The 25,684-nt window shown below is 47.5% G+C and overlaps 2 protein-coding genes across 2 annotated transcripts in view; one reads left to right on the top strand and one right to left on the bottom strand.

The window, feature by feature from the left end:
• The first annotated feature begins 208 nt into the window (after positions 1 to 208).
• Positions 209 to 25,684, top strand: part of LOC124114438 — a 76,515-nt gene continuing 51,039 nt past the window's right edge. The window contains exon 1 of the mRNA XM_048386815.1: positions 209 to 315. The gene's annotated coding sequence lies outside the window, so the exon portion shown is untranslated. The remainder of the gene's footprint in view (positions 316 to 25,684) is intronic.
• Positions 12,136 to 15,592, bottom strand: LOC124114424 (extensin-like). Its single transcript, XM_046474981.2, has 2 exons — positions 15,577 to 15,592; positions 12,136 to 13,868 (listed from the first exon to the last, which is right to left on the bottom strand). The coding sequence occupies exons 1-2, from the start codon at positions 15,590 to 15,592 to the stop codon at positions 12,136 to 12,138; spliced, it is 1,749 nt and encodes a 582-aa protein (XP_046330937.2).

Genomic DNA, 25,684 nt, shown 5'->3' with positions numbered 1-25,684 from the left:
TATATCCGCCGGTGTAGGGAATACGTATGTTATATATGCTATATCCGCCGGTGTAGGGAATACGTATGTCATATATCCTATATTTACGGTTCAGTGAAGTCGCCGTATTTCAGGTGCAGATCACACGGAATCATTCCATCAAGAAAACACTCAACTTGGAATCTGTATCCGATGCATGCAGTTTCCATGACAACAGGATGAACAACGACGAGCATCCCCGCCCCCTGGTCTGCACACGGCTCTTAACTCTGGCACATTTACTCACGAAAATAACTCCACCACTTGTTTGGGGCGAGCAGAAGCGCCGAGCAACAGGTTAGTGCTGCTTTCTCTACATGTTCTCACCTACAATAAAATCCAAATGAATGTTTTAGCGGAATTAGAATATATTTTGGAACTGAACTGAATTCTCTTTTTTTGTTTAGTTATGCCAACGGTAATCGTTGTCCCAGAGGTAATATACTTGCTCTTCTCTTTCCTTTAATATAATTTATTTGCGATACATATTTTATATCTTGTTAAGGGAAATACTTCGAAGCTTGATAACGTATTTTGATGAGTTCTGTTATGTTTTACGACTCCAGGGTAAAAACATGAGGTGTCCTTGTAGGTTTGTCTACATTGATATGATTGTTACATATATGTCAATGTATACTAATCATGTGTTCTATGCGTGTGTTGAGTCTTCCGTCTCCACATGCAGAGATAATAGTCAAATCAGCATAATTTAAGGCAAAATGGCGCATTCCATTGTAAGTCGATGCTTTTGGGAGGAATAGTTTGTCAGCAGTCCAATAGTGCTTGCAACCACCAAGAACAAATGAGATGAAGTCAAGGTCTCTCACTGAGAACACCTCCTCCAACTCCCCCTCCGCGTGGATCCCCCCTCCTGCCCTATATACAACGGTCTGCTCGCTGTGTGGTGGGAGTGATGTGGGAAATGTGCTCGAAACAAATATACACAAGAAAACATTGATGCAGAGCATCAAAGTTCCCCGCCATATGTGATGCCTCACAAACGCATAATTATGATGTTACTGAAAGGCATGATGGAGCATAATTATATTAACCACAAATAACACAACGCTGTTGTGGAAAAAAATATTATTTATTTTGAGTATTGGGCAATACAGGTGATACATGTGCATAGGGTAGGTCTATTTAAAAATAGTTTCTTGTTTAACGCCGCACTCAGCAGTATTCCAGCCATATGACGGCGGTCTGTAAATAATCCAGTCTGGACCAGATCATCCAGTGATTGACACCAAGAGCATCGAACTACGCAATTAGAATATGATGTTATGCATCGACCAAATCGGCGAGCCTGACTACCCAATCCTGTTCGTCGCCTCTTACGGCAAGCATAGGTTGCTGAAGACCTATTCTTACCTGGGTCTTTATGTAAAAAGTAGATCGAAGGAAATGGAAGCAATTTCTGGTTCAAATGTAAACATGTGGAAATAGTATCAAAACTGCCAACAACATTGGCAGATGCACATACTCAAATAATAGATCACATTCTTTTTACACTTGGCATTTGGTTATAATAATGTAAATGAAAATACTAAGGGCTCCATATGGCAAAAAAAAGTCATACTAGATAAGGTCTTTTTGTCACAACCACAGATGCACATACTCAAAATATTATCACGTAGTTGGAGAACATTTCAATACCGGGACTAATCAATAACGGAGATTCCTCGTCTCTTGTTTTACGTTTTTTGGTCAGTTTCTTGTTTGTAATTCTTTCTTTCAAAGAATAGTAATTGTGATCATGATGAGTTGAGTTACTTGTTTTTTTTCTATGTACTGTTTTTTATTCAGTGTCAGTAACTGTTGTGGAATGTGGTTTACTTGTAACAATGACTGGTTTGAGTTCATATGATGATGATTGATTGGTTTGTCGTTTAACGCCGCACTCAGCAATATCCCAGCTATATGACGGCGTTCTGTAAATAATCGAGGCTGGACCAGACAATCCAGTGCCTAATATCATGAGCATCGATCCACGCAATTGGGATCGATGCCATGCATCAACGAAAGCCTGACTATCCGATCCCGTTTGTCGCCTCTTACGACAAGCATAGTCGCCTGATATACTGTTAAGATGTAACATAAAGATTCATCCATACTACTAAACAGAAGTAAAACCGCTTGTCCATTCGGATCAATCTGACCCAAACCATTCCGCTGATGAGAGTCAAATAATGCATACGAATCGAAATCCGTAAAAATTGCAATGGAGACATCATTAAAAGTTACCAAAAGTGACGGGGATATCAATATTGCTTGTTGATATGATTCTATGAAATTTGTTTTCCCTGCTTCAATATTTGGAGCAGTGGCGGAGCCATAAAACAGATCTGTTATGTAGACAATATCGCTTGAGGCAGTGGCTGCTGGGAGCTGATTGTGACCTAAATACCCCTCATAGCCTTCGGTGTTAACTATGTGACTGTAGAGAGATGTGCCTTCATCCCACAGATTATCGAGGTCAGTGGAACACGGTACAGACGCAAATAGATTTCAGCCATGGCCGGGACACAAAATATATGAGTGACCAGAGCTACGGCTGTACATTGAATTCCATTAAACGGTTGAAAAATACTCGGCTTTGATGCAAATTCGCTGACACACTACTTGCTTTGACTTTGCTACCAAACGTTTCACATGTTGCTATGTGCGGTGCACTGATTAAAAAAAACGCGGGGACTGGGTTAATTCAAAATACGGAATATAACTATTCTAAATATTTCCAGTGAACATGAGCATCCAAACAATCAAAAGTGTGGTATGTAGAATATGGAATTCAGCCATATTACATTTAAATTGAGATGTCGTCGTTGTTCATGAATAAGCATATTCAGAACATAATTTTTATTATGCTGTTATTTACGATCTCCGGAGGACAGTTCTTCTTTTGTATACATCGTGAAAATCAGAAAATTAGTCCTTGAGGAAAAAAGGACATAGGAGTACACATGAATGGTTTAATAATGTCAGCTAATGACCAGAAACGGTCAGATGCATCAATTAACTATATAAAGACGATTTTGAAGTATATCTTATTGCTGGAAAAGAATAGCATCAACATTCCACGCACATGATTTGTATGTTTTGTTTCCGTAAATGCGTGGCTTGAAATTTCAAATAAACCAACATGTCGACATACATGCCACAAAATTAACGTTTCCCGTATACTTCCCCGCCTTAAGGGCGGGGAAGAATAATGAGTTGTGTCTTTCCGCAAGACGGAGATATAAACACTTAACGTTGATGTATCGGGCCGTGGAAGGCGTCGTGTTGTCATGGGAGCATCTGGTTTACAATCGCTACACTTCCTTCAACGGACCAAGGATTCAATGGATGTATCACAGTGCCCGTGAAGGTCAAGGTCGGGATACAGGGCAGGCTGGGCAGCATCCTAACGGTTCTTTCCGCCGGACTACTGACGGATACCACGGGGTACCTACCGGAAATGGACCCGGTTCTCACCGGATATGTTTGTGGGTACAAGAGCTTTCAAATGACGGATATCCGTCAAAGGATTACTGTGTGGAAAAGAAGCCTTTTAAAACACGGTAATCCGTCAACGGATACTTTTATAGGTAACAAGCCTTTCAGAATCCGAGAAGGCGACTATGACTGTCATAAGAGGCGACTAACGGGATCGGGTGGTCAGGCTCGCTGACTTCGTTGATGCATATCACAGTATCCCAATTGCGTAGATCGATGATCATGATGTCAATCACTGGATTGTCTGGTTTAGACTCGATTATTTACAGACCTCCGTCATATAGCTGGAATATTATTGAGTGCGGCGTTCAACACCAAACAAACAAACAAAAGAACCCGGGTAAGCGTCACTGGACACTTTTATAAACAAGCCTTTTAGAATCCGGGTATCAATCCTTTGTGAATACCAAACCTTTCTGCCGAGAAGTTCAGCTGTTTTTGAGGAACGCTTTGGTTATTGTCCCGCTGCTACGTTCAGTCAATAATGATTCCGTGTCATGAAATTGAGTTCCCAGTTTTTAACAAACATAAACAGTTTGTTATAGAAAAAGGTTGAGTAATGGTTGTAGTAACAGAAGTGTGCGGTGGAAAAGTGTACCTTTTTAACCCCAAAACTGAAATTCGTGAATCAAATGTTTTTTTGAGAAAAATGATAATATAAATATGAAAGCACTATGGTCCGGGATCGATTCCCCACATGGTACATGTAGTCTGTTTCTGGTGTCCTCCGCCGCGATGTTGCTGGAATCTTGCTAGAAGCGGCGTAAAACCATACTCACGCACTGTGACAATGCAGTAAATATCAAGCCAGTCCATTTCCTTACCCTCCTATGTTATCTGACACACAGAACACACCAGAACCGGCAGCGTTACAGCATTACAGCGCTTCAGCGTTACAGCGCTACAGCGTTACAGCGTTACAGGAGTGTTGTGCCTCAGACTCGCACAACAGGTGGGAACTGACTTGCAAGCTTGGCGAACATCTACATCTCTTTGAAGGGACTTGCGCCATGTCTGTGCAACATCGACTCAATGCCTGCGGGTGTTGCTATGTCAACAGACATGATAGAAGAGAGTTTAAGACATACAAAACAAAGCACGAACTGTCTAACAGGCTGTTACTCCCGGGGAGGGGTAACTGTTACCAAGTCAGTGGGCAATCAGCTCAATTACGGATGTCACGAAAACTGCTAAAGTCACGCATTGGTTATAACGCATTTCGATATAAGAAAATTTCTGAAATATTGATCATCGATCAGTGATCATTAATGTAGGTGGTCATAGAAACAAGAATGTTGATACTATGTGCATTTATGTGATGTTATGTGATATTTTGTGATGTTATGTGATGTTATGTAACTTTCGTCGAATGAGAAATAATAATAGACATGTCTTATATGTCTATCGTGACGAGCCTTTACTGTAAACCTGCTGTAGGAAAGTCTATCGAGACAAACCTTTACTGTAAACTAGCTGTAGGAAAGTCTATCGAGACGAACCTTTACGATAAACCAGCTAGGGGAAAGTCTATCGAGACAAACCTTAACTGTAAACTAGCTAGGGGAAAGTATATCGAGACAAACCTTTACTGTAAACTAACTGTAGGAAAGTCTATCGATACGAACCTTTACTGTAAACTAGCTGTAAGAAAGTCTATCGAGACATAACCTTACGTTAAATTAGTTGTAGGAATATCTATCAAGACAAACCTTTACGGTAAACCAGCTGTAGGAAAGTCTATCGAGACGGACCCTAACGGTAAACTAGCTGTAGGAATGTTTATCGAGACAAACCTTTACGGTAAACTAGCTGTAGGAAAAGCTATCGACACAAAACCTTACCTTAAACTAGTTGTAGAAATATCTATCGAGACAAACCTTTACGGTAAACGAGCTGTAGGAATCGACAAGAACGTGTACGGTAAAGTAGCTGTAGCCATGTGTATCGACAAGAACCTGTACGGTAAACTGGATGTAGCCATGTGTATCGACAAGAACCTGTACGGTAAAGTAGCTGTAGCCATGTGTATCGACAAGAACATGTACGGTAAAGTAGCTGTGGCCATGTGTATCTACAAGAACCTGTACGGTAAAGTAGCTGTGGCCATGTGTATCGACAAGAACCTGTACGGTAAAGTAGCTGTAGCCATGTGTATCGACAAGAACCTGTACGGTAAAGTAGCTGTGGCCATGTGTATCGACAAGAACCTGTACGGTAAAGTAGCTGTGGCCATGTGTATCGACAAGAACATGTACGGTAAAGTAGCTGTTGCCATGTGTATCTACAAGAACCTGTACGGTAAAGTAGCTGTGGCCATGTGTATCGACAAGAACCTGTACGGTAAAGTAGCTGTGGCCATGTTTATCGACAAGAACATGTACGGTAAAGTAGCTGTGGCCATGTGTATCGACAAGAACCTGTACGGTAAAGTAGCTGTGGCCATGTGTATCGACAAGAACATATACAGTAAAGTAGCTGTGGCCATGTGTATCGACAAGAACCTGTACGGTAATGTAGCTGTGGCCATGTGTATCGACAAGAAACGGTACGGTAAAATAATTGTAGCCATGTGTATCGACAAGAACCTGTACGGTAAACTGGATGTAGCCATTGTATCGACAACAACATGTACGGTAAAGTAGCTGTAGCCATGTGTATCGACAAGAACATGTACGGTAAAGTAGCTGTAGCCATGTGTATCGACAAGAACATATACAGTAAAGTAGCTGTGGCCATGTGTATCGACAAGAACCTGTACCGTGAACTGGATGTAGCCATGTGTATCGACAAGAACCTGTACGGTAAAGTAGCTGTAGCCATGTGTATCGACAAGAACCTGTACGGTAAATTGGATGTAGCCATGTGTATCAACAAGAACATGTACGATAAAGTATCTGTATCCATGTGTATCGACAAGAACCTGTACGGTAAATTGGATGTAGCCATGTGTATCAACAAGAACATGTACGGTAAAGTAGCTGTAGCCATGTGTATCGACAAGAACCTGTACGGTAAAGTAGCTGTGGCCATGTGTATCGACAAGAACCTGTACGGTAAAGTAGCTGTGGCCATGTGTATCGACAAGAACCTGTACGGTAAAGTAGCTGTTGCCATGTGTATCGACAAGAACATGTACGGTAAAGTAGCTGTGGCCATGTGTATCGACAAGAACAGGTACGGTAAAGTAGCTGTGGCCATATGTATCGACAAGAACCTGTACGGTAAAGTAGCTGTGGCCATGTGTATCGACAAGAACATTTACGGTAAACTGGATGTAGCCATGTGTATCGACAAGAACATATACTGTTCAGTAGCTGTTGCCATGTGTATCGACAAGAACCTGTACGGTAAACTAGATGTAGCCATGTGTATCGACAAGAACATATACAGTACAGTAGCTGTTGCCATGTGTATCGACAAGAACCTGTACGGTAAAGTAGCTGTAGCCATGTGTATCGACAAGAACATATACAGTAAAGTAGCTGTGGCCATGTGTATCGACAAGAACCTGTACGGTAAATATGATGTAGCCATGTGTATCGACAAGAACCTGTACGGTAAAACAGCTGTAGCCATGTGTATCGACAAGAACCTGTACGGTAAATTGCATGTAGCCATTGTATCGACAACAACATGTACGGTAAAGTAGCTGTAGCCATGTGTATCGACAAGAACATGTACGGTAAAGTAGCTGTAGCCATGTGTATCGACAAGAACATATACAGTAAAGTAGCTGTGGCCATGTGTATCGACAAGAACCTGTACGGTAAACTGGATGTAGCCATTGTATCGACAACAACATGTACGGTAAAGTAGCTGTAGCCATGTGTATCGACAAGAACATGTACGGTAAAGTAGCTGTAGCCATGTGTATCGACAAGAACATGTACGATAAAGTATCTGTATCCATGTGTATCGACATGAACATGTACAGTAAAGTAGCTGTGGCCATGTGTATCGACATGAACCTGTACGATAAAGTATCTGTATCCATGTGTATCGACAAGAACATGTACGGTAAAGTAGCTGTGGCCATGTGTATCGACATGAACCTGTACGGTGAACTGGATGTAGCCATGTGTATCGACAAGAACCTGTACGGTAAAGTAGCTGTAGCCATGTGTATCGACAAGAACCTGTACGGTAAATTGGATGTATCCATGTGTATCGACAAGAACCTGCACGGTAAAGTAGCTGTTGCCATGTGTATCGACAAGAACCTGTACGGTAAATATGATATAGCCATGTGTATCGACAAGAACCTGTACGGTAAAGTAGCTGTAGCCATGTGTATCGACAAGAACCTGTACGGTAAACTGGATGTAGCCATGTGTATCGACAAGAACCTGTACGGTAAAGTAGCTGTGGCCATGTGTATCGACAAGAACCTGTACGGTAAAGTAGCTGTGGCCATGTGTATCGAAAAGAACATGTACGGTAAAGTAGCTGTAGCCATGTGTATCGACAAGAACATATACAGTACAGTAGCTGTTGCCATGTGTATCGACAAGAACCTGTACGGTGAACTGGATGTAGCCATGTGTATTGACAAGAACCTGTACGGTAAAGTAGCTGTAGCCCTGTGTATCGACAAGAACATATACAGTACAGTAGCTGTGGCCATGTGTATCGACAAGAACCTGTACGGTAAATTGGATGTAGCCATGTGTATCGACAAGAACCTGTACGGTAAATTGGATGTAGCAATGTGTATCGACAAGAACATGTACGGTAAAGTAGCTGTGGCCATGTGTATCGACAAGAACATATACAGTACAGTAGCTGTTGCCATGTGTATCGACAAGAACCTGTACGGTGAACTGGATGTAGCCATGTGTATCGACAAAAACCTGTACGGTAAACTGGATGTAGCCATGTGTATCGACAAGAACCTGTACGGTAAACTAGATGTAGCCATGTGTATCGACAAGAACATGTACGGTAGAGTTTGGTGAATTGTTGCACTCGTTCTTCTTACCAAGCCTGGTTCTTAATTGGAAAAATGTTAGGATTAGCTCCGATTCCGACGTCTGACTACAAATGGATCGCAAAACTCTGTAATTGACGCATCAATCCACGCACAACTAGCAACTGGTCATTACCGAGGTTATAATTGTTGGCGTGTTTACCCGTGAGAATCTACACAAACATATTTCATGCTCGGGGTCAAACGCGTGTTTACTTTCTGAGTTTACGTGTTTGTGAATGGAGTCTAAAATTAGCATTCCTGGAAGAGGTTCTGGCTCAAACCCCAGCAGGCAACTTTTGAGCTCAAATCGCTAGTTTACCCCGATAAGTCAGTTATGACTGCGAGCGTGTGTGTTACATGGGAATGTTATAGCCACACGGAGAGATAGACTGTGCTCATGCCTTGACATCGCTTTATCATGTTTAAGATGTTTTCATCCCAGACATTATTTACAGATAGTTTGGTAAAACTCTTGCTTTTTTTTAAAAAAAAGACGCGCGTGTGTGAGGGGTGGGTGGGGGTATTTTCACTATTTTGAAATTTTGCATTTCGTGTTTGTAGTTATCGTGTATTGTTTTAGACAATATGTATGTTTTAGACAATATCTCACCCGAGTGTCTTTGGATGTCAAATATCATCCAACATCATTCTTCCAATGTCAAATTCATCTATTTCTCGAATCCTATTTTTACTACGTACGAGGGCAAACATACAGAGAATCTCACCCGAATCTCTTTCGACGGAGTTTTTTCACTTTGGTCAACTCGTGTTGATATATTTGACATCAAAAGACACGATGGGGATTTTATTTATCATCCAACATCAATCTTCCAACTTTTTTCGGTTGCTAGACAGTAATAAGCAGTGTCTTAGTGTAAAAAGTACTGCTAACAGCTTCAGTAGCAGAGCCATTAGTGATGTCATTTGATTGTGACGTCATGGTGACCAATGACGTGACAATAGTCTGCAAAGCATTGTGATGCAATTTCATTGCAGCGATATCTATAATGTTGATATCATGTTGATATCGCTTGATCTCACCCAAGTGATATCTCCTGTGGGAGCCAGTTTGGGGTGATACATACGTGTGTTGGAAAGAATTACACAAACATTATGTTGTACAAATACAGCGACCCGTGAAGATTCCGGGGTAGAATAGGTCTTCAGCAACCCATGCTTGGCGTAAAAGGCGACTATGCTTGGCGTAAAAGGCGACTAACGGGATCGGGTGGTCAGGCTCGCTGACTTGGTTGATACATAGCATCGGTCCCAATTGCGTGGATCGATGCACATGGTATTAATCACTGGATTGTCTGGTCCAGACTCGATTATTTACAGACCGCCGTCATATAGCTGGAATATTGCTGAGTGCGGCGTTAAACAACAAACCAACCAACCAACCAACAAATACAGCAGAATGCGTATGTGTAGACGATATTCGGAGGAAGGGTTGAGACAAGAATATCTAAGTGATGATTGCACACAGATGTTGTACATAGAGGATATTATATGAGTGTTCATGTCATACTAGGTTTACGACATGAGTGTCTAAATTCCGGTATTTCCCGAGCGAGTGCGTGAAAATAACGGAGTTTCCGCACGAGTGTCGCTAATATAGTATGACATGAGCACGAATATAATATCCTCTACGTACAACATGTGTTCATATATTACCGACGAATATGTCGACATACAGAGACGAAGTTTAGTGTTTACCTATGAGGACACTAAGTCGCAACAGCCGCGGAACCACAATTTGTCGAATGACGTCTTCAGCTGTGACGGCGTTTCGAGTGAGACGTCACTCCGACATCACGTCACAATAAGATTCGAATGACGTCAACAATGCCCTCCGGATGATCGAAACAATGCACTGTTGTCGCGTGACGTAATATGACGTCATATAATGATTTTCATTAACCTCGATTTATCATCCCTAACTGGCTCCCACAGGAGATATCGCTGCAATGAGATTGCATCACAATACTTTGCAGACAATTGTGACGTCATTGTTATCATGACATCACAATCAAATGAAAATGGCTCTGCTACTTCAGTTGTTAGCAGTACCTTTTACACTTTTTCAGTGCTTATTACTGTCTACAAACTGAAAAAGTTGGAAAAATGATGTTGGGTGATAAATAAAACTGCACCCTCGTGTCTTTTGATATCAAATATATCAACACGAGTTGATAAAAGTGGAAAAAACTCCGAGGAAAGACACTCGGGTGAGATTCTCTATGGGTATGCCCTCGTAGGTAGTAAATATAGTTGCGGGGAGGATTCGAGATGAGTTTGACATCCTACCTGTGGAGGAGGCGGAAGATGACTTGTGGTTGCAGTAGCAGAAACTTGATGACATGTTGGGGCCGGAGATTTACAATCACCATGACCAGCAATACTACCCAGCTCTCTGATTGGCCAAAACGCCCGAACTCGACAGCGAGGTGCATGACAATACAATCAAATACGCTTATAACGAACTGACGGATATTACGAACTTAATGTTTGGTCCCCGCCATTTGCTGTTTAGATGTTGAATGTATGCTTATAACGAACTACGGTTATAACAAGCTTAAACTAGTGGTCCATTTGAGTTCGTGATAACCGTAGTTTACTGTATAGCTTTATACATCAAAGTGACCGTATCGTCAGCTATGCGTAAGATTTCGATATCTGCACGTGTAGCCGTACAACACATTCTTGACATGTGTTTATCTGAATGTCTATACTCTTGCTGAGTAGACCGTGTGAGGTGTGACGAATCTCGGGGCCTATGGGAGAGGTTCACCGCAAGGAACTCTGGGTAGGAGAGTGGAAAAAACCCAGACTGTTTCCCGGATATCCTCCGTTCGGTTCCAATTTGTCGAAGCAGTCTATAAAAACTCATGCAAATGTGTCAGGTAAGCTGGGCCCCGTCTCGTATTATAAAGTTGAAGACGCGCATATAGAGCCGGGAACCAGCTTAGTTTGTCAGGCAGCCTGTACGGTTGTCATGACGTCATAATGTGTCATAGGACGTCATGTGCTTGTCACTCCATAACTAACCCTGATCCCATGTCAAACCCACTGGCGGTCGTCAAGCTGACCTGACATTGCCAGAAATAATTTCACCGCGACGTTCTTGCAATATGGAGTACATGTGTCACAAGCGGGGTGTATACGCATCTAGCAGCCGAACGTTAGTGGACACAACGAGGTCGCGGCCAGCTCAGCCGGTAAAACCCGTACACCCCACTAATGACACGTGTTCCTCCAATTAAAGCTAGTGTGGAGTGAGTGAGGTTTTACGCCGCTTTCAGCAAATATCACAGCGGGGGCCAGGAATGTGATCCACATATTACATGTATCTGAAATATTGTTGTTTTGGGTCCACACAACTAAAACCAGTTATTTTCTAAAAAACGCAATTTTTCCAAGTATTACAGCATGTTTCGTCATGGCGTTCTTGTAATAAGAAGATTTAAACAGACGTGGCTGTTCTCACCTATTCACAACAGGCCGAGTTCCACACAGAACTGAATCTGCAGCGTAAGGACGATCACGTTACCAACGCCGTCACCACAAGGGGGTTTAGTCAGAAAGAACAGGTCTCATCAAAGGGAAATAATAAATACTGGCATTCCGTCCGGCAATATGACAAGAGAATCTCAATTGACGGAACTGCCATGTGTTGTGTCGGCTGTGGGAGGGGAATACATCGTAGACTGGTAGTTCGAGGGAGGGGGAGGGTAACATATTGGATGCTGGTAGTTCGAGGGAGGTGGGAGGGGAATACATCGTAGACTGGTAGTTCGAGGGAGGGGGAGGGTAACATATTGGATGCTGGTAGTTCGAGGGAGGTGGGAGGGGAATACATCGTAGACTGGTAGTTCGAGGGAGGGGGAGGGTAACATATTGGATGCTGGTAGTTCGAGGGAGGTGGGAGGGGAATACATCGTAGACTGGTAGTTCGAGGGAGGTGGGAGGGGAACACATTGGAGACTGGTAGTTCGAGGGAGGGGGAGGGGAACACATTGGAGGCTGGTAGTTCGAGGGAGGTGGGAGGCTGGTAGTTCGAGGGAGGTGGGAGGCTGGTAGTTCGAGGGAGGAGGAGGGTAACACATTGGAGGCTGGTAGTTCGAGGGAGGTGGAGGGTAACATATTGGATGCTGGTAGTTCGAGGGAGAGGGGGGGAACACATTGGAGGCTGGTAGTTCGAGGGAGGTGGAGGGTAACATATTGGATGCTGGTAGTTCGAGGGAGAGGGGGGGAACACATTGGAGGCTGGTAGTTCGAGGGAGGTGGGAGGCTGGTAGTTCGAGGGAGGGGAGGGGAACACATTGGAGGCTGGTAGTTCGAGGGAGGGGGGAGGCTGGTAGGTTGAGGGAGGGGGAGGTGGTAGGCTGGTAGTTCGAGGTAAGGGGAGGTGGGAGACTGGTAGTTCGAGGGAGGGGGAGGTGGTAGGCTGGTAGTTCGAGGTAAGGGGAGGAGGGAGACTGGTAGTTCGAGGGAGACGGGGGGGGGGGGGAACACATTGGAGGCTGGTAGTTCGAGGGAGGGGGAGGGGGGAGGTTGGTAGTTCGAGGTAAGGGGAGGTGGGAGACTGGTAGTTCGAGGGAGGGGGAGGTGGTAGGCTGGTAGTTCGAGGGAGGGGGAGGGGGGAGACTGGTTGTTCGAGGGAGGGGGAGGTGGGAGGCTGGTAGTTTGAGGGAGGAGGAGGTGGGAGGCTGGTAGTTTGAGGAATGGGGGGAGGGGAACACATTAGAGGCTGGTAGTTCGAGGGAGGAGGAGGTGGGAGGCTGGTAGTTTGAGGGAGGAGGAGGTGGGAGGCTGGTAGTTTGAGGGAGGGGGGAGGGGAACACATTGGAGGCTGGTATTTTGGGGGAGGGGGAGGTGGGAGACTGGTAGTTCGAGGGAGGGGGAGGTGAACACATTGGAGGCTGGTAGTTCGAGGGAGGCGGGAGGCTGGTAGTTCGAGGGAGGTGGGAGGCTGGTAGTTCGAGGGAGAGGGGAGGCTGGTAGTTCGAGGGAGGTGGGAGGCTGGTATAGTTCGAGGGAGAGGGGGGAACACATTGGAGGCTGGTAGTTCGAGGGAGGTGGGAGGGGGGAGACTGGTAGTTCGAGGGAGGGGGAGGTGGGAGGCTGGTAGTTCGAGGGAGGTGGGAGGAGGGAGGCTGGTAGTTCGAGGGAGGGGGGAGGAGGGAGACTGGTAGTTCGAGGGAGGGGGAGGAGGGAGACTGGTAGTTCGAGGGAGGGGGGAGGGGGGAGGCTGGTAGTCCGAGGGAGGGGGGAGGAGGGAGACTGGTAGTTCGAGGATGACTGACGGGGGTTCGAGCGTTGGTTATTTCCGACTTGTACCAGAGAGGGGCTCCTTTTGGGAGAGACAGGTGCGCGGAGGTGGCTGGTCGAGGATTTGTTTATTGGTTGTTTTGAACATGAAGGCGTGTTCCGCGATTATTGAATACTTCGGATAGTAGAGATGGCAGCCACAAGCACTGTACTTCCTGACCCTTGTTGCTCAGGCTTGATGGTCGGTGAAGGTCATTTCATAGAATATGAACGTGAAAAATGTTCCAAGTGTATTCTTTCTAAAGAAACAGTTCGCAATATATTACCATGAAATATATTGCTTCTTTCCCCTGTCATTCGATGAGAGAAACATGATACTTCACTCGACACATGGAATATCCTATTCATGATATACTTTGTGTGTAGTTGTCTACCAGAAATTAAATAATTAATTTCATTACAAATGTAAAACCTTGAAACGTAAATTCTCCCAACCTTAGCACGCAGGGACATTTCACGACCCTTGTAATTGCGACTTAAAAGGTAGTTCCAAGTTTGCAAAATCGTAAAATATATAAACAACAGATATATTTATATATATTCTTTATCATCACTTGGATATGATTGTATATACAAAATCAACTTTTAAAAATATTCTTGTAAGCTTCGAGGCCGCTGTTGGAAGCTAAGGAATACACACTGATCAAGTAACGAAAATGACGAGTTAAATGAGCAAATTACAGTTTATAACGAAACATTTCCAAGAGAATATCAAACAGCAAGAAGCGAGATTTATAACTCCATAAATAAAAATCTGTCATTATTTTGCCCTGTCAATATGGGACGAGCGTAAAGAGAATGTCAAGTGTTTGTGTAGGGACGAGACTGTTACGATAAAGGAAGACAATTTGCACTCTGTGTGTGTCTGTGTGTGTGGTGAGTGTGTGTCTGTGTGTGTGGGTGGTGTGTGTGAGTGTGTGGTCAGTGTGTGTGTCTGTATGGTGTGTGTGTGTCTCTGTGTGGGTGTGTGTTCGTGTGGTGTGTGTGTGTGTGTGTTTGTATCTGTGTGGGTGGTGAGTGTGTGTCTGTGTGTGTGGGTGGTGTGTGAGTGTATGTGTGAGTGTGTGTCTGTGAGTGTGTGGTCAGTGTGTGTGTCTGTATGGTGTGTGTGTCTCTGTGTGTGTGTGTCTTTGTGGTGTGTGTGTCTCTGTTGGTGTGTCTTTGTGGTGTGTGTGTGTTTGTATCTGTGTGGGTGGTGTGCTTATACGTGTGTTTGTGTGTCTGTATATGGGTGGTGAGTGTGTGGGGTGGTGGTGAGTGTGTGTGGCTGTTTGGTGTGCCTATATGTGTGTGTAGTGTGTGTGTGTGCTTGTTTGTGCGGTGTGCCTATATGTGTGTGTAGTGTGTGTGTGTGCTTGTTTGTGCGGTGTGCCTATATGTGTGTGTAGTGTGTGTGTGTGCTTGTTTGTGCGGTGTGCCTATATGTGTGTGTAGTGTGTGTGTGTGCTTGTTTGTGCGGTGTGCCTATATGTGTGTGTAGTGTGTGTGTGTGCTTGTTTGTGTGGTGTGCCTATATATGTGTGTGTAGTGTGTGTGCTTGTTTGTGTGGTGTGCCTATATGTGTGTGTAGTGTGTGTGTGTGCTTGTTTGTGCGGTGTGCATATATGTGTGTGTAGTGTGTGCTTGTTTGTGTGGTGTGCCTATATATGTGTATGTGTGTCTGTCTGTGTATAAGGTCAGGGGAGAGAACCGCCTATTTTTGTTACTTCAAGCTCCCCACAGCGATAACTCGTGGGAGGATCTCTTCTATATTATCACACAGACAGCCACAGCCATGCCAGCTCCCTCACAGCAATGTCACTTTACACCCTGCTGTCTCTGTAAGCTACACCCTCACCAATGTCAGTGAATACGGTGAAAGTTTACACACAGTTCGTGGCACAACAAGTGAAACTTGCTTGACGAGATCAAACAAGAAACTGGGTAAACGGGACATAAGTTAAACATTTGGTACGCAGCCTTGTATATATAACGACGTCTCAACAAGAGTAAAAGGAAGGTGTGTTGGGTGATGTTGTGGGTTGGGATGTTCTGGTTGTTGGAGCAAGACGTGGTGGGGAGGGTAGGGTGATGTTGTTGTGGTTGTTGGAGTAAGACGTGGTGGGGAGGGTAGGGTGATGTTGTTCTGGTTGTTGGAGTAAGACGTGGTGGGGTGGGTGATGTTGTTGTGGTTGTTGGAGTAAGACGTGGTGGGGAGGGTAGGGTGATGTTGTTCTGGTTGTTGGAGTAAGACGTGGTGGGGAGGGTAGGGTGATGTTGTTGTGGTTGTTGGAGTAAGACGTGGTGGGGAGGGTAGGGTGATGTTGTTGTGGTTGTTGGAGTAAGACGTGGTGGGGAGGGTAGGGTGATGTTGTTGTGGTTGTTGGAGTAAGACGTGGTGGGGAGGGTAGGGTGATGTTGTGGGTGATGTTGTTGTGGTTGTTGGAGTAAGACGTGGTGGGGAGGGTAGGGTGATGTTGTTGTGGTTGTTGGAGTAAGACGTGGTGGGTAGGGTGATGTTGTTGTGGTTGTTGGAGTAAGACGTGGTGGGGAGGGTAGGGTGATGTTGTTGTGGTTGTTGGAGTAAGACGTGGTGGGGTGGGTGATGTTGTTCTGGTTGTTGGAGTAAGACGTGGTGGGGAGGGTAGGGTGATGTTGTTGTGGTTGTTGGAGTAAGACGTGGTGGGGAGGGTAGGGTGACGTTGTTGTGGTTGTTGGAGTAAGACGTGGTGGGGAGGGTAGGGTGATGTTGTTCTGGTTGTTGGAGTAAGACGTGGTGGGGAGGGTAGGGTGATGTTGTTGTGGTTGTTGGAGTAAGACGTGGTGGGGAGGGTAGGGTGATGTTGTTGTGGTTGTTGGAGTAAGACGTGGTGGGGAGGGTAGGGTGATGTTGTTGTGGTTGTTGGAGTAAGACGTGGTGGGGAGGGTAGGGTGATGTTGTTCTGGTTGTTGGAGTAAGACGTGGTGGGGAGGGTAGGGTGATGTTGTTGTGGTTGTTGGAGTAAGACGTGGTGGGGAGGGTAGGGTGATGTTGTTCTGGTTGTTGGAGTAAGACGTGGTGGGGAGGGTAGGGTGATGTTGTTGTGGTTGTTGGAGTAAGACGTGGTGGGGAGGGTAGGGTGATGTTGTTGTGGTTGTTGGAGTAAGACGTGGTGGGGAGGGTAGGGTGATGTTGTTGTGGCTGTTGGAGAAAGACGTGGTGGGGAGGGTAGGGTGATGTTGTTCTGGTTGTTGGAGTAAGACGTGGTGGGGAGGGTAGGGTGATGTTGTTGTGGTTGTTGGAGTAAGACGTGGTGGGGAGGGTAGGGTGATGTTGTTGTGGTTGTTGGAGTAAGACGTGGTGGGGAGGGTAGGGTGATGTTGTGGGTGATGTTGTTGTGGTTGTTGGAGTAAGACGTGGTGGGGAGGGTAGGGTGATGTTGTTCTGGTTGTTGGAGTAAGACGTGGTGGGGAGGGTAGGGTGATGTTGTTGTGGTTGTTGGTGTAATACGTGGTGGGGAGGGTAGGGTGATGTTGTTGTGGTTGTTGGAGTAAGACGTGGTGGGGTGGGTGATGTTGTTCTGGTTGTTGGAGTAAGACGTGGTGGGGAGGGTAGGGTGATGTTGTTGTGGTTGTTGGAGTAAGACGTGGTGGGGAGGGTAGGGTGATGTTGTTGTGGTTGTTGGAGTAAGACGTGGTGGGGAGGGTAGGGTGATGTTGTTGTGGTTGTTGGAGTAAGACGTGGTGGGGAGGGTAGGGTGATGTTGTTGTGGTTGTTGGAGTAAGACGTGGTGGGGAGGGTAGGGTGATGTTGTTGTGGTTGTTGGAGTAAGACGTGGTGGGGAGGGTAGGGTGATGTTGTGGGTGATGTTGTTGTGGTTGTTGGAGTAAGACGTGGTGGGGAGGGTAGGGTGATGTTGTTCTGGTTGTTGGAGTAAGACGTGGTGGGGAGGGTAGGGTGATGTTGTGGGTGATGTTGTTCTGGTTGTTGGTGTAAGACGTGGTGGGGAGGGTAGGGTGATGTTGTTGTGGTTGTTGGAGTAAGACGTGGTGGGGAGGGTAGGGTGATGTTGTTGTGGTTGTTGGAGTAAGACGTGGTGGGGAGGGTAGGGTGATGTTGTGGGTGATGTTGTTGTGGTTGTTGGAGTAAGACGTGGTGGGGAGGGTAGGGTGATGTTGTTGTGGTTGTTGGAGTAAGACGTGGTGGGGAGGGTAGGGTGATGTTGTGGGTGATGTTGTTCTGGTTGTTGGTGTAAGACGTGGTGGGGAGGGTAGGGTGATGTTGTTGTGGTTGTTGGAGTAAGACGTGGTGGGGAGGGTAGGGTGATGTTGTTGTGGTTGTTGGAGTAAGACGTGGTGGGGAGGGTAGGGTGATGTTGTTGTGGTTGTTGGAGTAAGACGTGGTGGGGTGGGTAGGGTGATGTTGTTGTGGTTGTTGGAGTAAGACGTGGTGGGGTGGGTGATGTTGTTCTGGTTGTTGGAGTAAGACGTGGTGGGGTGGGAAGGGTGATGTTGTTGTGGTTGTTGGTGTAAGACGTGGTGGGGAGGGTAGGGTGATGTTGTTGTGGTTGTTGGAGTAAGACGTGGTGGGGAGGGTGATGTTGTTCTGGTTGTTGGTGTAAGACGTGGTGGGGAGGGTAGGGTGATGTTGTTGTGGTTGTTGGAGTAAGACGTGGTGGGGAGGGTAGGGTGATGTTGTTGTGGTTGTTGGAGTAAGACGTGGTGGGGAGGGTAGGGTGATGTTGTTGTGGTTGTTGGAGTAAGACGTGGTGGGGTGGGTAGGGTGATGTTGTTGTGGTTGTTGGAGTAAGACGTGGTGGGGTGGGTGATGTTGTTCTGGTTGTTCGAGTAAGACGTGGTGGGGTGGGTAGGGTGATGTTGTTGTGGTTGTTGGTGTAAGACGTGGTGGGGAGGGTAGGGTGATGTTGTTGTGGTTGTTGGAGTAAGACGTGGTGGGGAGGGTAGGGTGATGTTGTTCTGGTTGTTGGTGTAAGACGTGGTGGGGAGGGTAGGGTGATGTTGTTGTGGTTGTTGGAGTAAGACGTGGTGGGGAGGGTAGGGTGATGTTGTTGTGGTTGTTGGAGTAAGACGTGGTGGGGAGGGTAGGGTGATGTTGTTGTGGTTGTTGGAGTAAGACGTGGTGGGGTGGGTAGGGTGATGTTGTTGTGGTTGTTGGAGTAAGACGTGGTGGGGTGGGTGATGTTGTTCTGGTTGTTCGAGTAAGACGTGGTGGGGTGGGTAGGGTGATGTTGTTGTGGTTGTTGGTGTAAGACGTGGTGGGGAGGGTAGGGTGATGTTGTTGTGGTTGTTGGAGTAAGACGTGGTGGGGAGGGTAGGGTGATGTTGTTGTGGTTGTTGGTGTAAGACGTGGTGGGGAGGGTAGGGTGATGTTGTTGTGGTTGTTGGAGTAAGACGTGGTGGGGTGGGTGATGTTGTTGTGGTTGTTTGAGTAAGACGTGGTGGGGTGGGTAGGGTGATGTTGTTGTGGTTGTTGGAGTAAGACGTGGTGGGGTGGGTGATGTTGTTGTGGTTGTTGGTGTAAGACGTGGTGGGGAGGGTAGGGTGATGTTGTTGTGGTTGTTGGAGTAAGACGTGGTGGGGAGGGTAGGGTGATGTTGTTGTGGTTGTTGGAGTAAGACGTGGTGGGGTGGGTGATGTTGTTGTGGTTGTTGGAGTAAGACGTGGTGGGGAGGGTAGGGTGATGTTGTTGTGGTTGTTGGAGTAAGACGTGGTGGGGTGGGTGATGTTGTTGTGGTTGTTGGAGTAAGACGTGGTGGGGTGGGAAGGGTGATGTTGTGGGTTATGTTGTTGTGGTTGTTGGAGTAAGACGTGGTGGGGAGGGTAGGGTGATGTTGTTGTGGTTGTTGGAGTAAGACGTGGTGGGGAGGGTAGGGTGATGTTGTTGTGGTTGTTGGAGTAAGACGTGGTGGGGAGGGTAGGGTGATGTTGTTGTGGTTGTTGGAGTAAGACGTGGTGGGGTGGGTAGGGTGATGTTGTTGTGGTTGTTGGAGTAAGACGTGGTGGGGAGGGTAGGGTGATGTTGTTGTGGTTGTTGGAGTAAGACGTGGTGGGGTGGGTAGGGTGATGTTGTTCTGGTTGTTGGTGTAAGACGTGGTGGGGAGGGTAGGGTGATGTTGTTGTGGTTGTTGGAGTAAGACGTGGTGGGGTGGGTGATGTTGTTGTGGTTGTTGGAGTAAGACGTGGTGGGGAGGGTAGGGTGATGTTGTTGTGGTTGTTGGAGTAAGACGTGGTGGGGTGGGTGATGTTGTTCTGGTTGTTGGAGTAAGACGTGGTGGGGTGGGAAGGGTGATGTTGTGGGTTATGTTGTTGTGGTTGTTGGAGTAAGACGTGGTGGGGAGGGTAGGGTGATGTTGTTGTGGTTGTTGGAGTAAGACGTGGTGGGGAGGGTAGGGTGATGTTGTTCTGGTTGTTGGAGTAAGACGTGGTGGGGTGGGTAGGGTGATGTTGTTGTGGTTGTTGGAGTAAGACGTGGTGGGGAGGGTAGGGTGATGTTGTTGTGGTTGTTGGTGTAAGACGTGGTGGGGAGGGTAGGGTGATGTTGTTGTGGTTGTTGGTGTAAGACGTGGTGGGGAGGGTAGGGTGATGTTGTTGTGGTTGTTGGTGTAAGACGTGGTGGGGAGGGTAGGGTGATGTTGTTGTGGTTGTTGGTGTAAGACGTGGTGGGGTGGGTGATGTTGTTCTGGTTGTTGGAGTAAGACGTGGTGGGGAGGGTAGGGTGATGTTGTTGTGGTTGTTGGAGTAAGACGTGGTGGGGAGGGTAGGGTGATTTTGTTCTGGTTGTTGGAGTAAGACGTGGTGGGGTGGGTAGGGTGATGTTGTTGTGGTTGTTGGTGTAAGACGTGGTGGGGAGGGTAGGGTGATATTGTTGTGGTTGTTGGAGTAAGACGTGGTGGGGTGGGTAGGGTGATGTTGTTGTGGTTGTTGGAGTAAGACGTGGTGGGGTGGGTAGGGTGATGTTGTTGTGGTTGTTGGAGTAAGACGTGGTGGGGTGGGTAGGGTGATGTTGTTGTGGTTGTTGGAGTAAGACGTGGTGGGGTGGGTGATGTTGTTCTGGTTGTTGGAGTAAGACGTGGTGGGGAGGGTAGGGTGATGTTGTTGTGGTTGTTGGTGTAAGACGTGGTGGGGAGGGTAGGGTGATGTTGTTCTGGTTGTTGGAGTAAGACGTGGTGGGGTGGGTAGGGTGATGTTGTTGTGGTTGTTGGTGTAAGACGTGGTGGGGAGGGTAGGGTGATATTGTTGTGGTTGTTGGAGTAAGACGTGGTGGGGTGGGTAGGGTGATGTTGTTGTGGTTGTTGGAGTAAGACGTGGTGGGGTGGGTAGGGTGATGTTGTTGTGGTTGTTGGTGTAAGACGTGGTGGGGTGGGTAGGGTGATGTTGTTGTGGTTGTTGGAGTAAGACGTGGTGGGGAGGGTAGGGTGATGTTGTTGTGGTTGTTGGTGTAAGACGTGGTGGGTAGGGTAGGGTGATGTTGTTGTGGTTGTTGGAGTAAGACGTGGTGGGGAGGGTAGGGTGATGTTGTTCTGGTTGTTGGAGTAAGACGTGGTGGGGTGGGTAGGGTGATGTTGTTGTGGTTGTTGGTGTAAGACGTGGTGGGGAGGGTAGGGTGATGTTGTTGTGGTTGTTGGAGTAAGACGTGGTGGGGAGGGTAGGGTGATGTTGTTGTGGTTGTTGGAGTAAGACGTGGTGGGGTGGGTAGGGTGATGTTGTTGTGGTTGTTGGTGTAAGACGTGGTGGGGTGGGTAGGGTGATGTTGTTGTGGTTGTTGGAGTAAGACGTGGTGGGGAGGGTAGGGTGATGTTGTTGTGGTTGTTGGTGTAAGACGTGGTGGGTAGGGTAGGGTGATGTTGTTGTGGTTGTTGGAGTAAGACGTGGTGGGGAGGGTAGGGTGATGTTGTTGTGGTTGTTGGTGTAAGACGTGGTGGGTAGGGTAGGGTGATGTTGTTGTGGTTGTTGGAGTAAGACGTGGTGGGGAGGGTAGGGTGATGTTGTTGTGGTTGTTGGAGTAAGACGTGGTGGGGAGGGTAGGGTGATGTTGTTGTGGTTGTTGGTGTAAGACGTGGTGGGGTGGGTAGGGTGATGTTGTTGTGGTTGTTGGAGTAAGACGTGGTGGGGTGGGTGATGTTGTTGTGGTTGTTGGTGTAAGACGTGGTGGGGAGGGTAGGGTGATGTTGTTGTGGTTGTTGGAGTAAGACGTGGTGGGGTGGGTAGGGTGATGTTGTTCTGGTTGTTGGTGTAAGACGTGGTGGGGAGGGTAGGGTGATGTTGTTCTGGTTGTTGGAGTAAGACGTGGTGGGGTGGGTAGGGTGATGTTGTTGTGGTTGTTGGAGTAAGACGTGGTGGGGTGGGTAGGGTGATGTTGTTCTGGTTGTTGGAGTAAGACGTGGTGGGGAGGGTAGGGTGATGTTGTTGTGGTTGTTGGAGTAAGACGTGGTGGGGAGGGTAGGATGATGTTGTTGTGGTTGTTGGTGTAAGACGTGGTGGGGTGGGTGATGTTGTTCTGGTTGTTGGAGTAAGACGTGGTGGGGAGGGTAGGGTGATGTTGTTCTGGTTGTTGGTGTAAGACGTGGTGGGGAGGGTAGGGTGATGTTGTTGTGGTTGTTGGAGTAAGACGTGGTGGGGAGGGTAGGGTGATGTTGTTGTGGTTGTTGGTGTAAGACGTGGTGGGTAGGGTAGGGTGATGTTGTTGTGGTTGTTGGAGTAAGACGTGGTGGGGAGGGTAGGGTGATGTTGTTGTGGTTGTTGGTGTAAGACGTGGTGGGTAGGGTAGGGTGATGTTGTTGTGGTTGTTGGAGTAAGACGTGGTGGGGAGGGTAGGGTGATGTTGTTGTGGTTGTTGGAGTAAGACGTGGTGGGGAGGGTAGGGTGATGTTGTTGTGGTTGTTGGTGTAAGACGTGGTGGGGTGGGTAGGGTGATGTTGTTGTGGTTGTTGGAGTAAGACGTGGTGGGGTGGGTGATGTTGTTGTGGTTGTTGGTGTAAGACGTGGTGGGGAGGGTAGGGTGATGTTGTTGTGGTTGTTGGAGTAAGACGTGGTGGGGTGGGTAGGGTGATGTTGTTGTGGTTGTTGGTGTAAGACGTGGTGGGGAGGGTAGGGTGATGTTGTTGTGGTTGTTGGAGTAAGACGTGGTGGGGTGGGTACGGTGATGTTGTTCTGGTTGTTGGTGTAAGACGTGGTGGGGAGGGTAGGGTGATGTTGTGGGTGATGTTGTTGTGGTTGTTGGAGTAAGACGTGGTGGGGAGGGTAGGGTGATGTTGTTGTGGTTGTTGGTGTAAGACGTGGTGGGTAGGGTGATGTTGTTCTGGTTGTTGGTGTAAGACGTGGTGGGGAGGGTAGGGTGATGTTGTGGGTGATGTTGTTGTGGTTGTTGGAGTAAGACGTGGTGGGGAGGGTAGGGTGATGTTGTGGGTGATGTTGTTGTGGTTGTTGGAGTAAGACGTGGTGGGGTGGGTAGGGTGATGTTGTTCTGGTTGTTGGTGTAAGACGTGGTGGGGAGGGTAGGGTGATGTTGTTGTGGTTGTTGGAGTAAGACGTGGTGGGGAGGGTGATGTTGTTGTGGTTGTTGGAGTAAGACGTGGTGGGGAGGGTAGGGTGATGTTGTTGTGGTTGTTGGAGTAAGACGTGGTGGGGTGGGTGATGTTGTTCTGGTTGTTGGAGTAAGACGTGGTGGGGTGGGAAGGGTGATGTTGTGGGTTATGTTGTTGTGGTTGTTGGAGTAAGACGTGGTGGGGAGGGTAGGGTGATGTTGTTGTGGTTGTTGGAGTAAGACGTGGTGGGGTGGGTGTCGTTGTTCTGGTTGTTGGAGCAAGACGTGGTGGGGAGGGTAGGGTGATGTTGTTGTGGTTGTTGGAGTAAGACGTGGTGGGGAGGGTGGGGTGATGTTGTTCTGGTTGTTGGAGTAAGACGTGGTGGGGAGGGTAGGGTGATGTTGTTGTGGTTGTTGGAGCAAGACGTGGTGGGGAGGGTAGGGTGATGTTGTTGTGGTTGTTGGAGTAAGACGTGGTGGGGAGGGTGATGTTGTTGTGGTTGTTGGAGTAAGACGTGGTGGGGTGGGTAGGGTGATGTTGTTGTGGTTGTTGGAGTAAGACGTGGTGGGGTGGGTGATGTTGTTGTGGTTGTTGGAGTAAGACGTGGTGGGGTGGGGTGGGTGATGTTGTTGTGGTTGTTGGAGTAAGACGTGGTGGGGTGGGTAGGGTGATGTTGTTCTGGTTGTTGGAGTAAGACGTGGGGTGGGGAGGGTAGGGAGATGTTGTTGTGGTTGTTGGAGTAAGACGTGGTGGGGTGGGTAGGGTGATGTTGTTGTGGTTGTTGGAGTAAGACGTGGTGGGGAGGGTAGGGTGATGTTGTTGTGGTTGTTGGAGTAAGACGTGGTGGGGAGGGTGATGTTGTTCTGGTTGTTGGTGTAAGACGTGGTGGGGAGGGTAGGGTGATGTTGTTGTGGTTGTTGGAGTAAGACGTGGTGGGGAGGGTAGGGTGATGTTGTTGTGGTTGTTGGAGTAAGACGTGGTGGGGAGGGTAGGGTGATGTTGTTGTGGTTGTTGGAGTAAGACGTGGTGGGGTGGGTAGGGTGATGTTGTTGTGGTTGTTGGAGTAAGACGTGGTGGGGTGGGTGATGTTGTTGTGGTTGTTGGAGTAAGACGTGGTGGGGTGGGTAGGGTGATGTTGTTGTGGTTGTTGGAGTAAGACGTGGTGGGGTGGGTGATGTTGTTCTGGTTGTTGGAGTAAGACGTGGTGGGGAGGGTAGGGTGATGTTGTTGTGGTTGTTGGTGTAAGACGTGGTGGGGAGGGTAGGGTGATGTTGTTGTGGTTGTTGGAGTAAGACGTGGTGGGGAGGGTAGGGTGATGTTGTTCTGGTTGTTGGTGTAAGACGTGGTGGGGAGGGTAGGGTGATGTTGTTGTGGTTGTTGGAGTAAGACGTGGTGGGGTGGGTAGGGTGATGTTGTTGTGGTTGTTGGAGTAAGACGTGGTGGGGTGGGTGATGTTGTTGTGGTTGTTGGAGTAAGACGTGGTGGGGAGGGTAGGGTGATGTTGTTGTGGTTGTTGGAGTAAGACGTGGTGGGGTGGGTGATGTTGTTGTGGTTGTTGGAGTAAGACGTGGTGGGGTGGGAAGGGTGATGTTGTGGGTTATGTTGTTGTGGTTGTTGGAGTAAGACGTGGTGGGGAGGGTAGGGTGATGTTGTTGTGGTTGTTGGAGTAAGACGTGGTGGGGAGGGTAGGGTGATGTTGTTGTGGTTGTTGGAGTAAGACGTGGTGGGGAGGGTAGGGTGATGTTGTTGTGGTTGTTGGAGTAAGACGTGGTGGGGTGGGTAGGGTGATGTTGTTGTGGTTGTTGGAGTAAGACGTGGTGGGGAGGGTAGGGTGATGTTGTTGTGGTTGTTGGAGTAAGACGTGGTGGGGTGGGTAGGGTGATGTTGTTCTGGTTGTTGGTGTAAGACGTGGTGGGGAGGGTAGGGTGATGTTGTTGTGGTTGTTGGAGTAAGACGTGGTGGGGTGGGTGATGTTGTTGTGGTTGTTGGAGTAAGACGTGGTGGGGAGGGTAGGGTGATGTTGTTGTGGTTGTTGGAGTAAGACGTGGTGGGGTGGGTAGGGTGATGTTGTTCTGGTTGTTGGAGTAAGACGTGGTGGGGTGGGTAGGGTGATGTTGTTGTGGTTGTTGGAGTAAGACGTGGTGGGGTGGGTGATGTTGTTCTGGTTGTTGGAGTAAGACGTGGTGGGGAGGGTAGGGTGATGTTGTTGTGGTTGTTGGTGTAAGACGTGGTGGGGAGGGTAGGGTGATGTTGTTGTGGTTGTTGGAGTAAGACGTGGTGGGGAGGGTAGGGTGATGTTGTTCTGGTTGTTGGTGTAAGACGTGGTGGGGAGGGTAGGGTGATGTTGTGGGTGATGTTGTTGTGG

This window comes from Haliotis rufescens, unplaced genomic scaffold (genome assembly GCF_023055435.1).
Source record: "Haliotis rufescens isolate VD_foot unplaced genomic scaffold, xgHalRufe1.0.p SCAF_61, whole genome shotgun sequence".
Taxonomy (NCBI): domain Eukaryota; kingdom Metazoa; phylum Mollusca; class Gastropoda; order Lepetellida; family Haliotidae; genus Haliotis; species Haliotis rufescens.
This window is presented reverse-complemented; position numbering and strand designations above follow the sequence as displayed.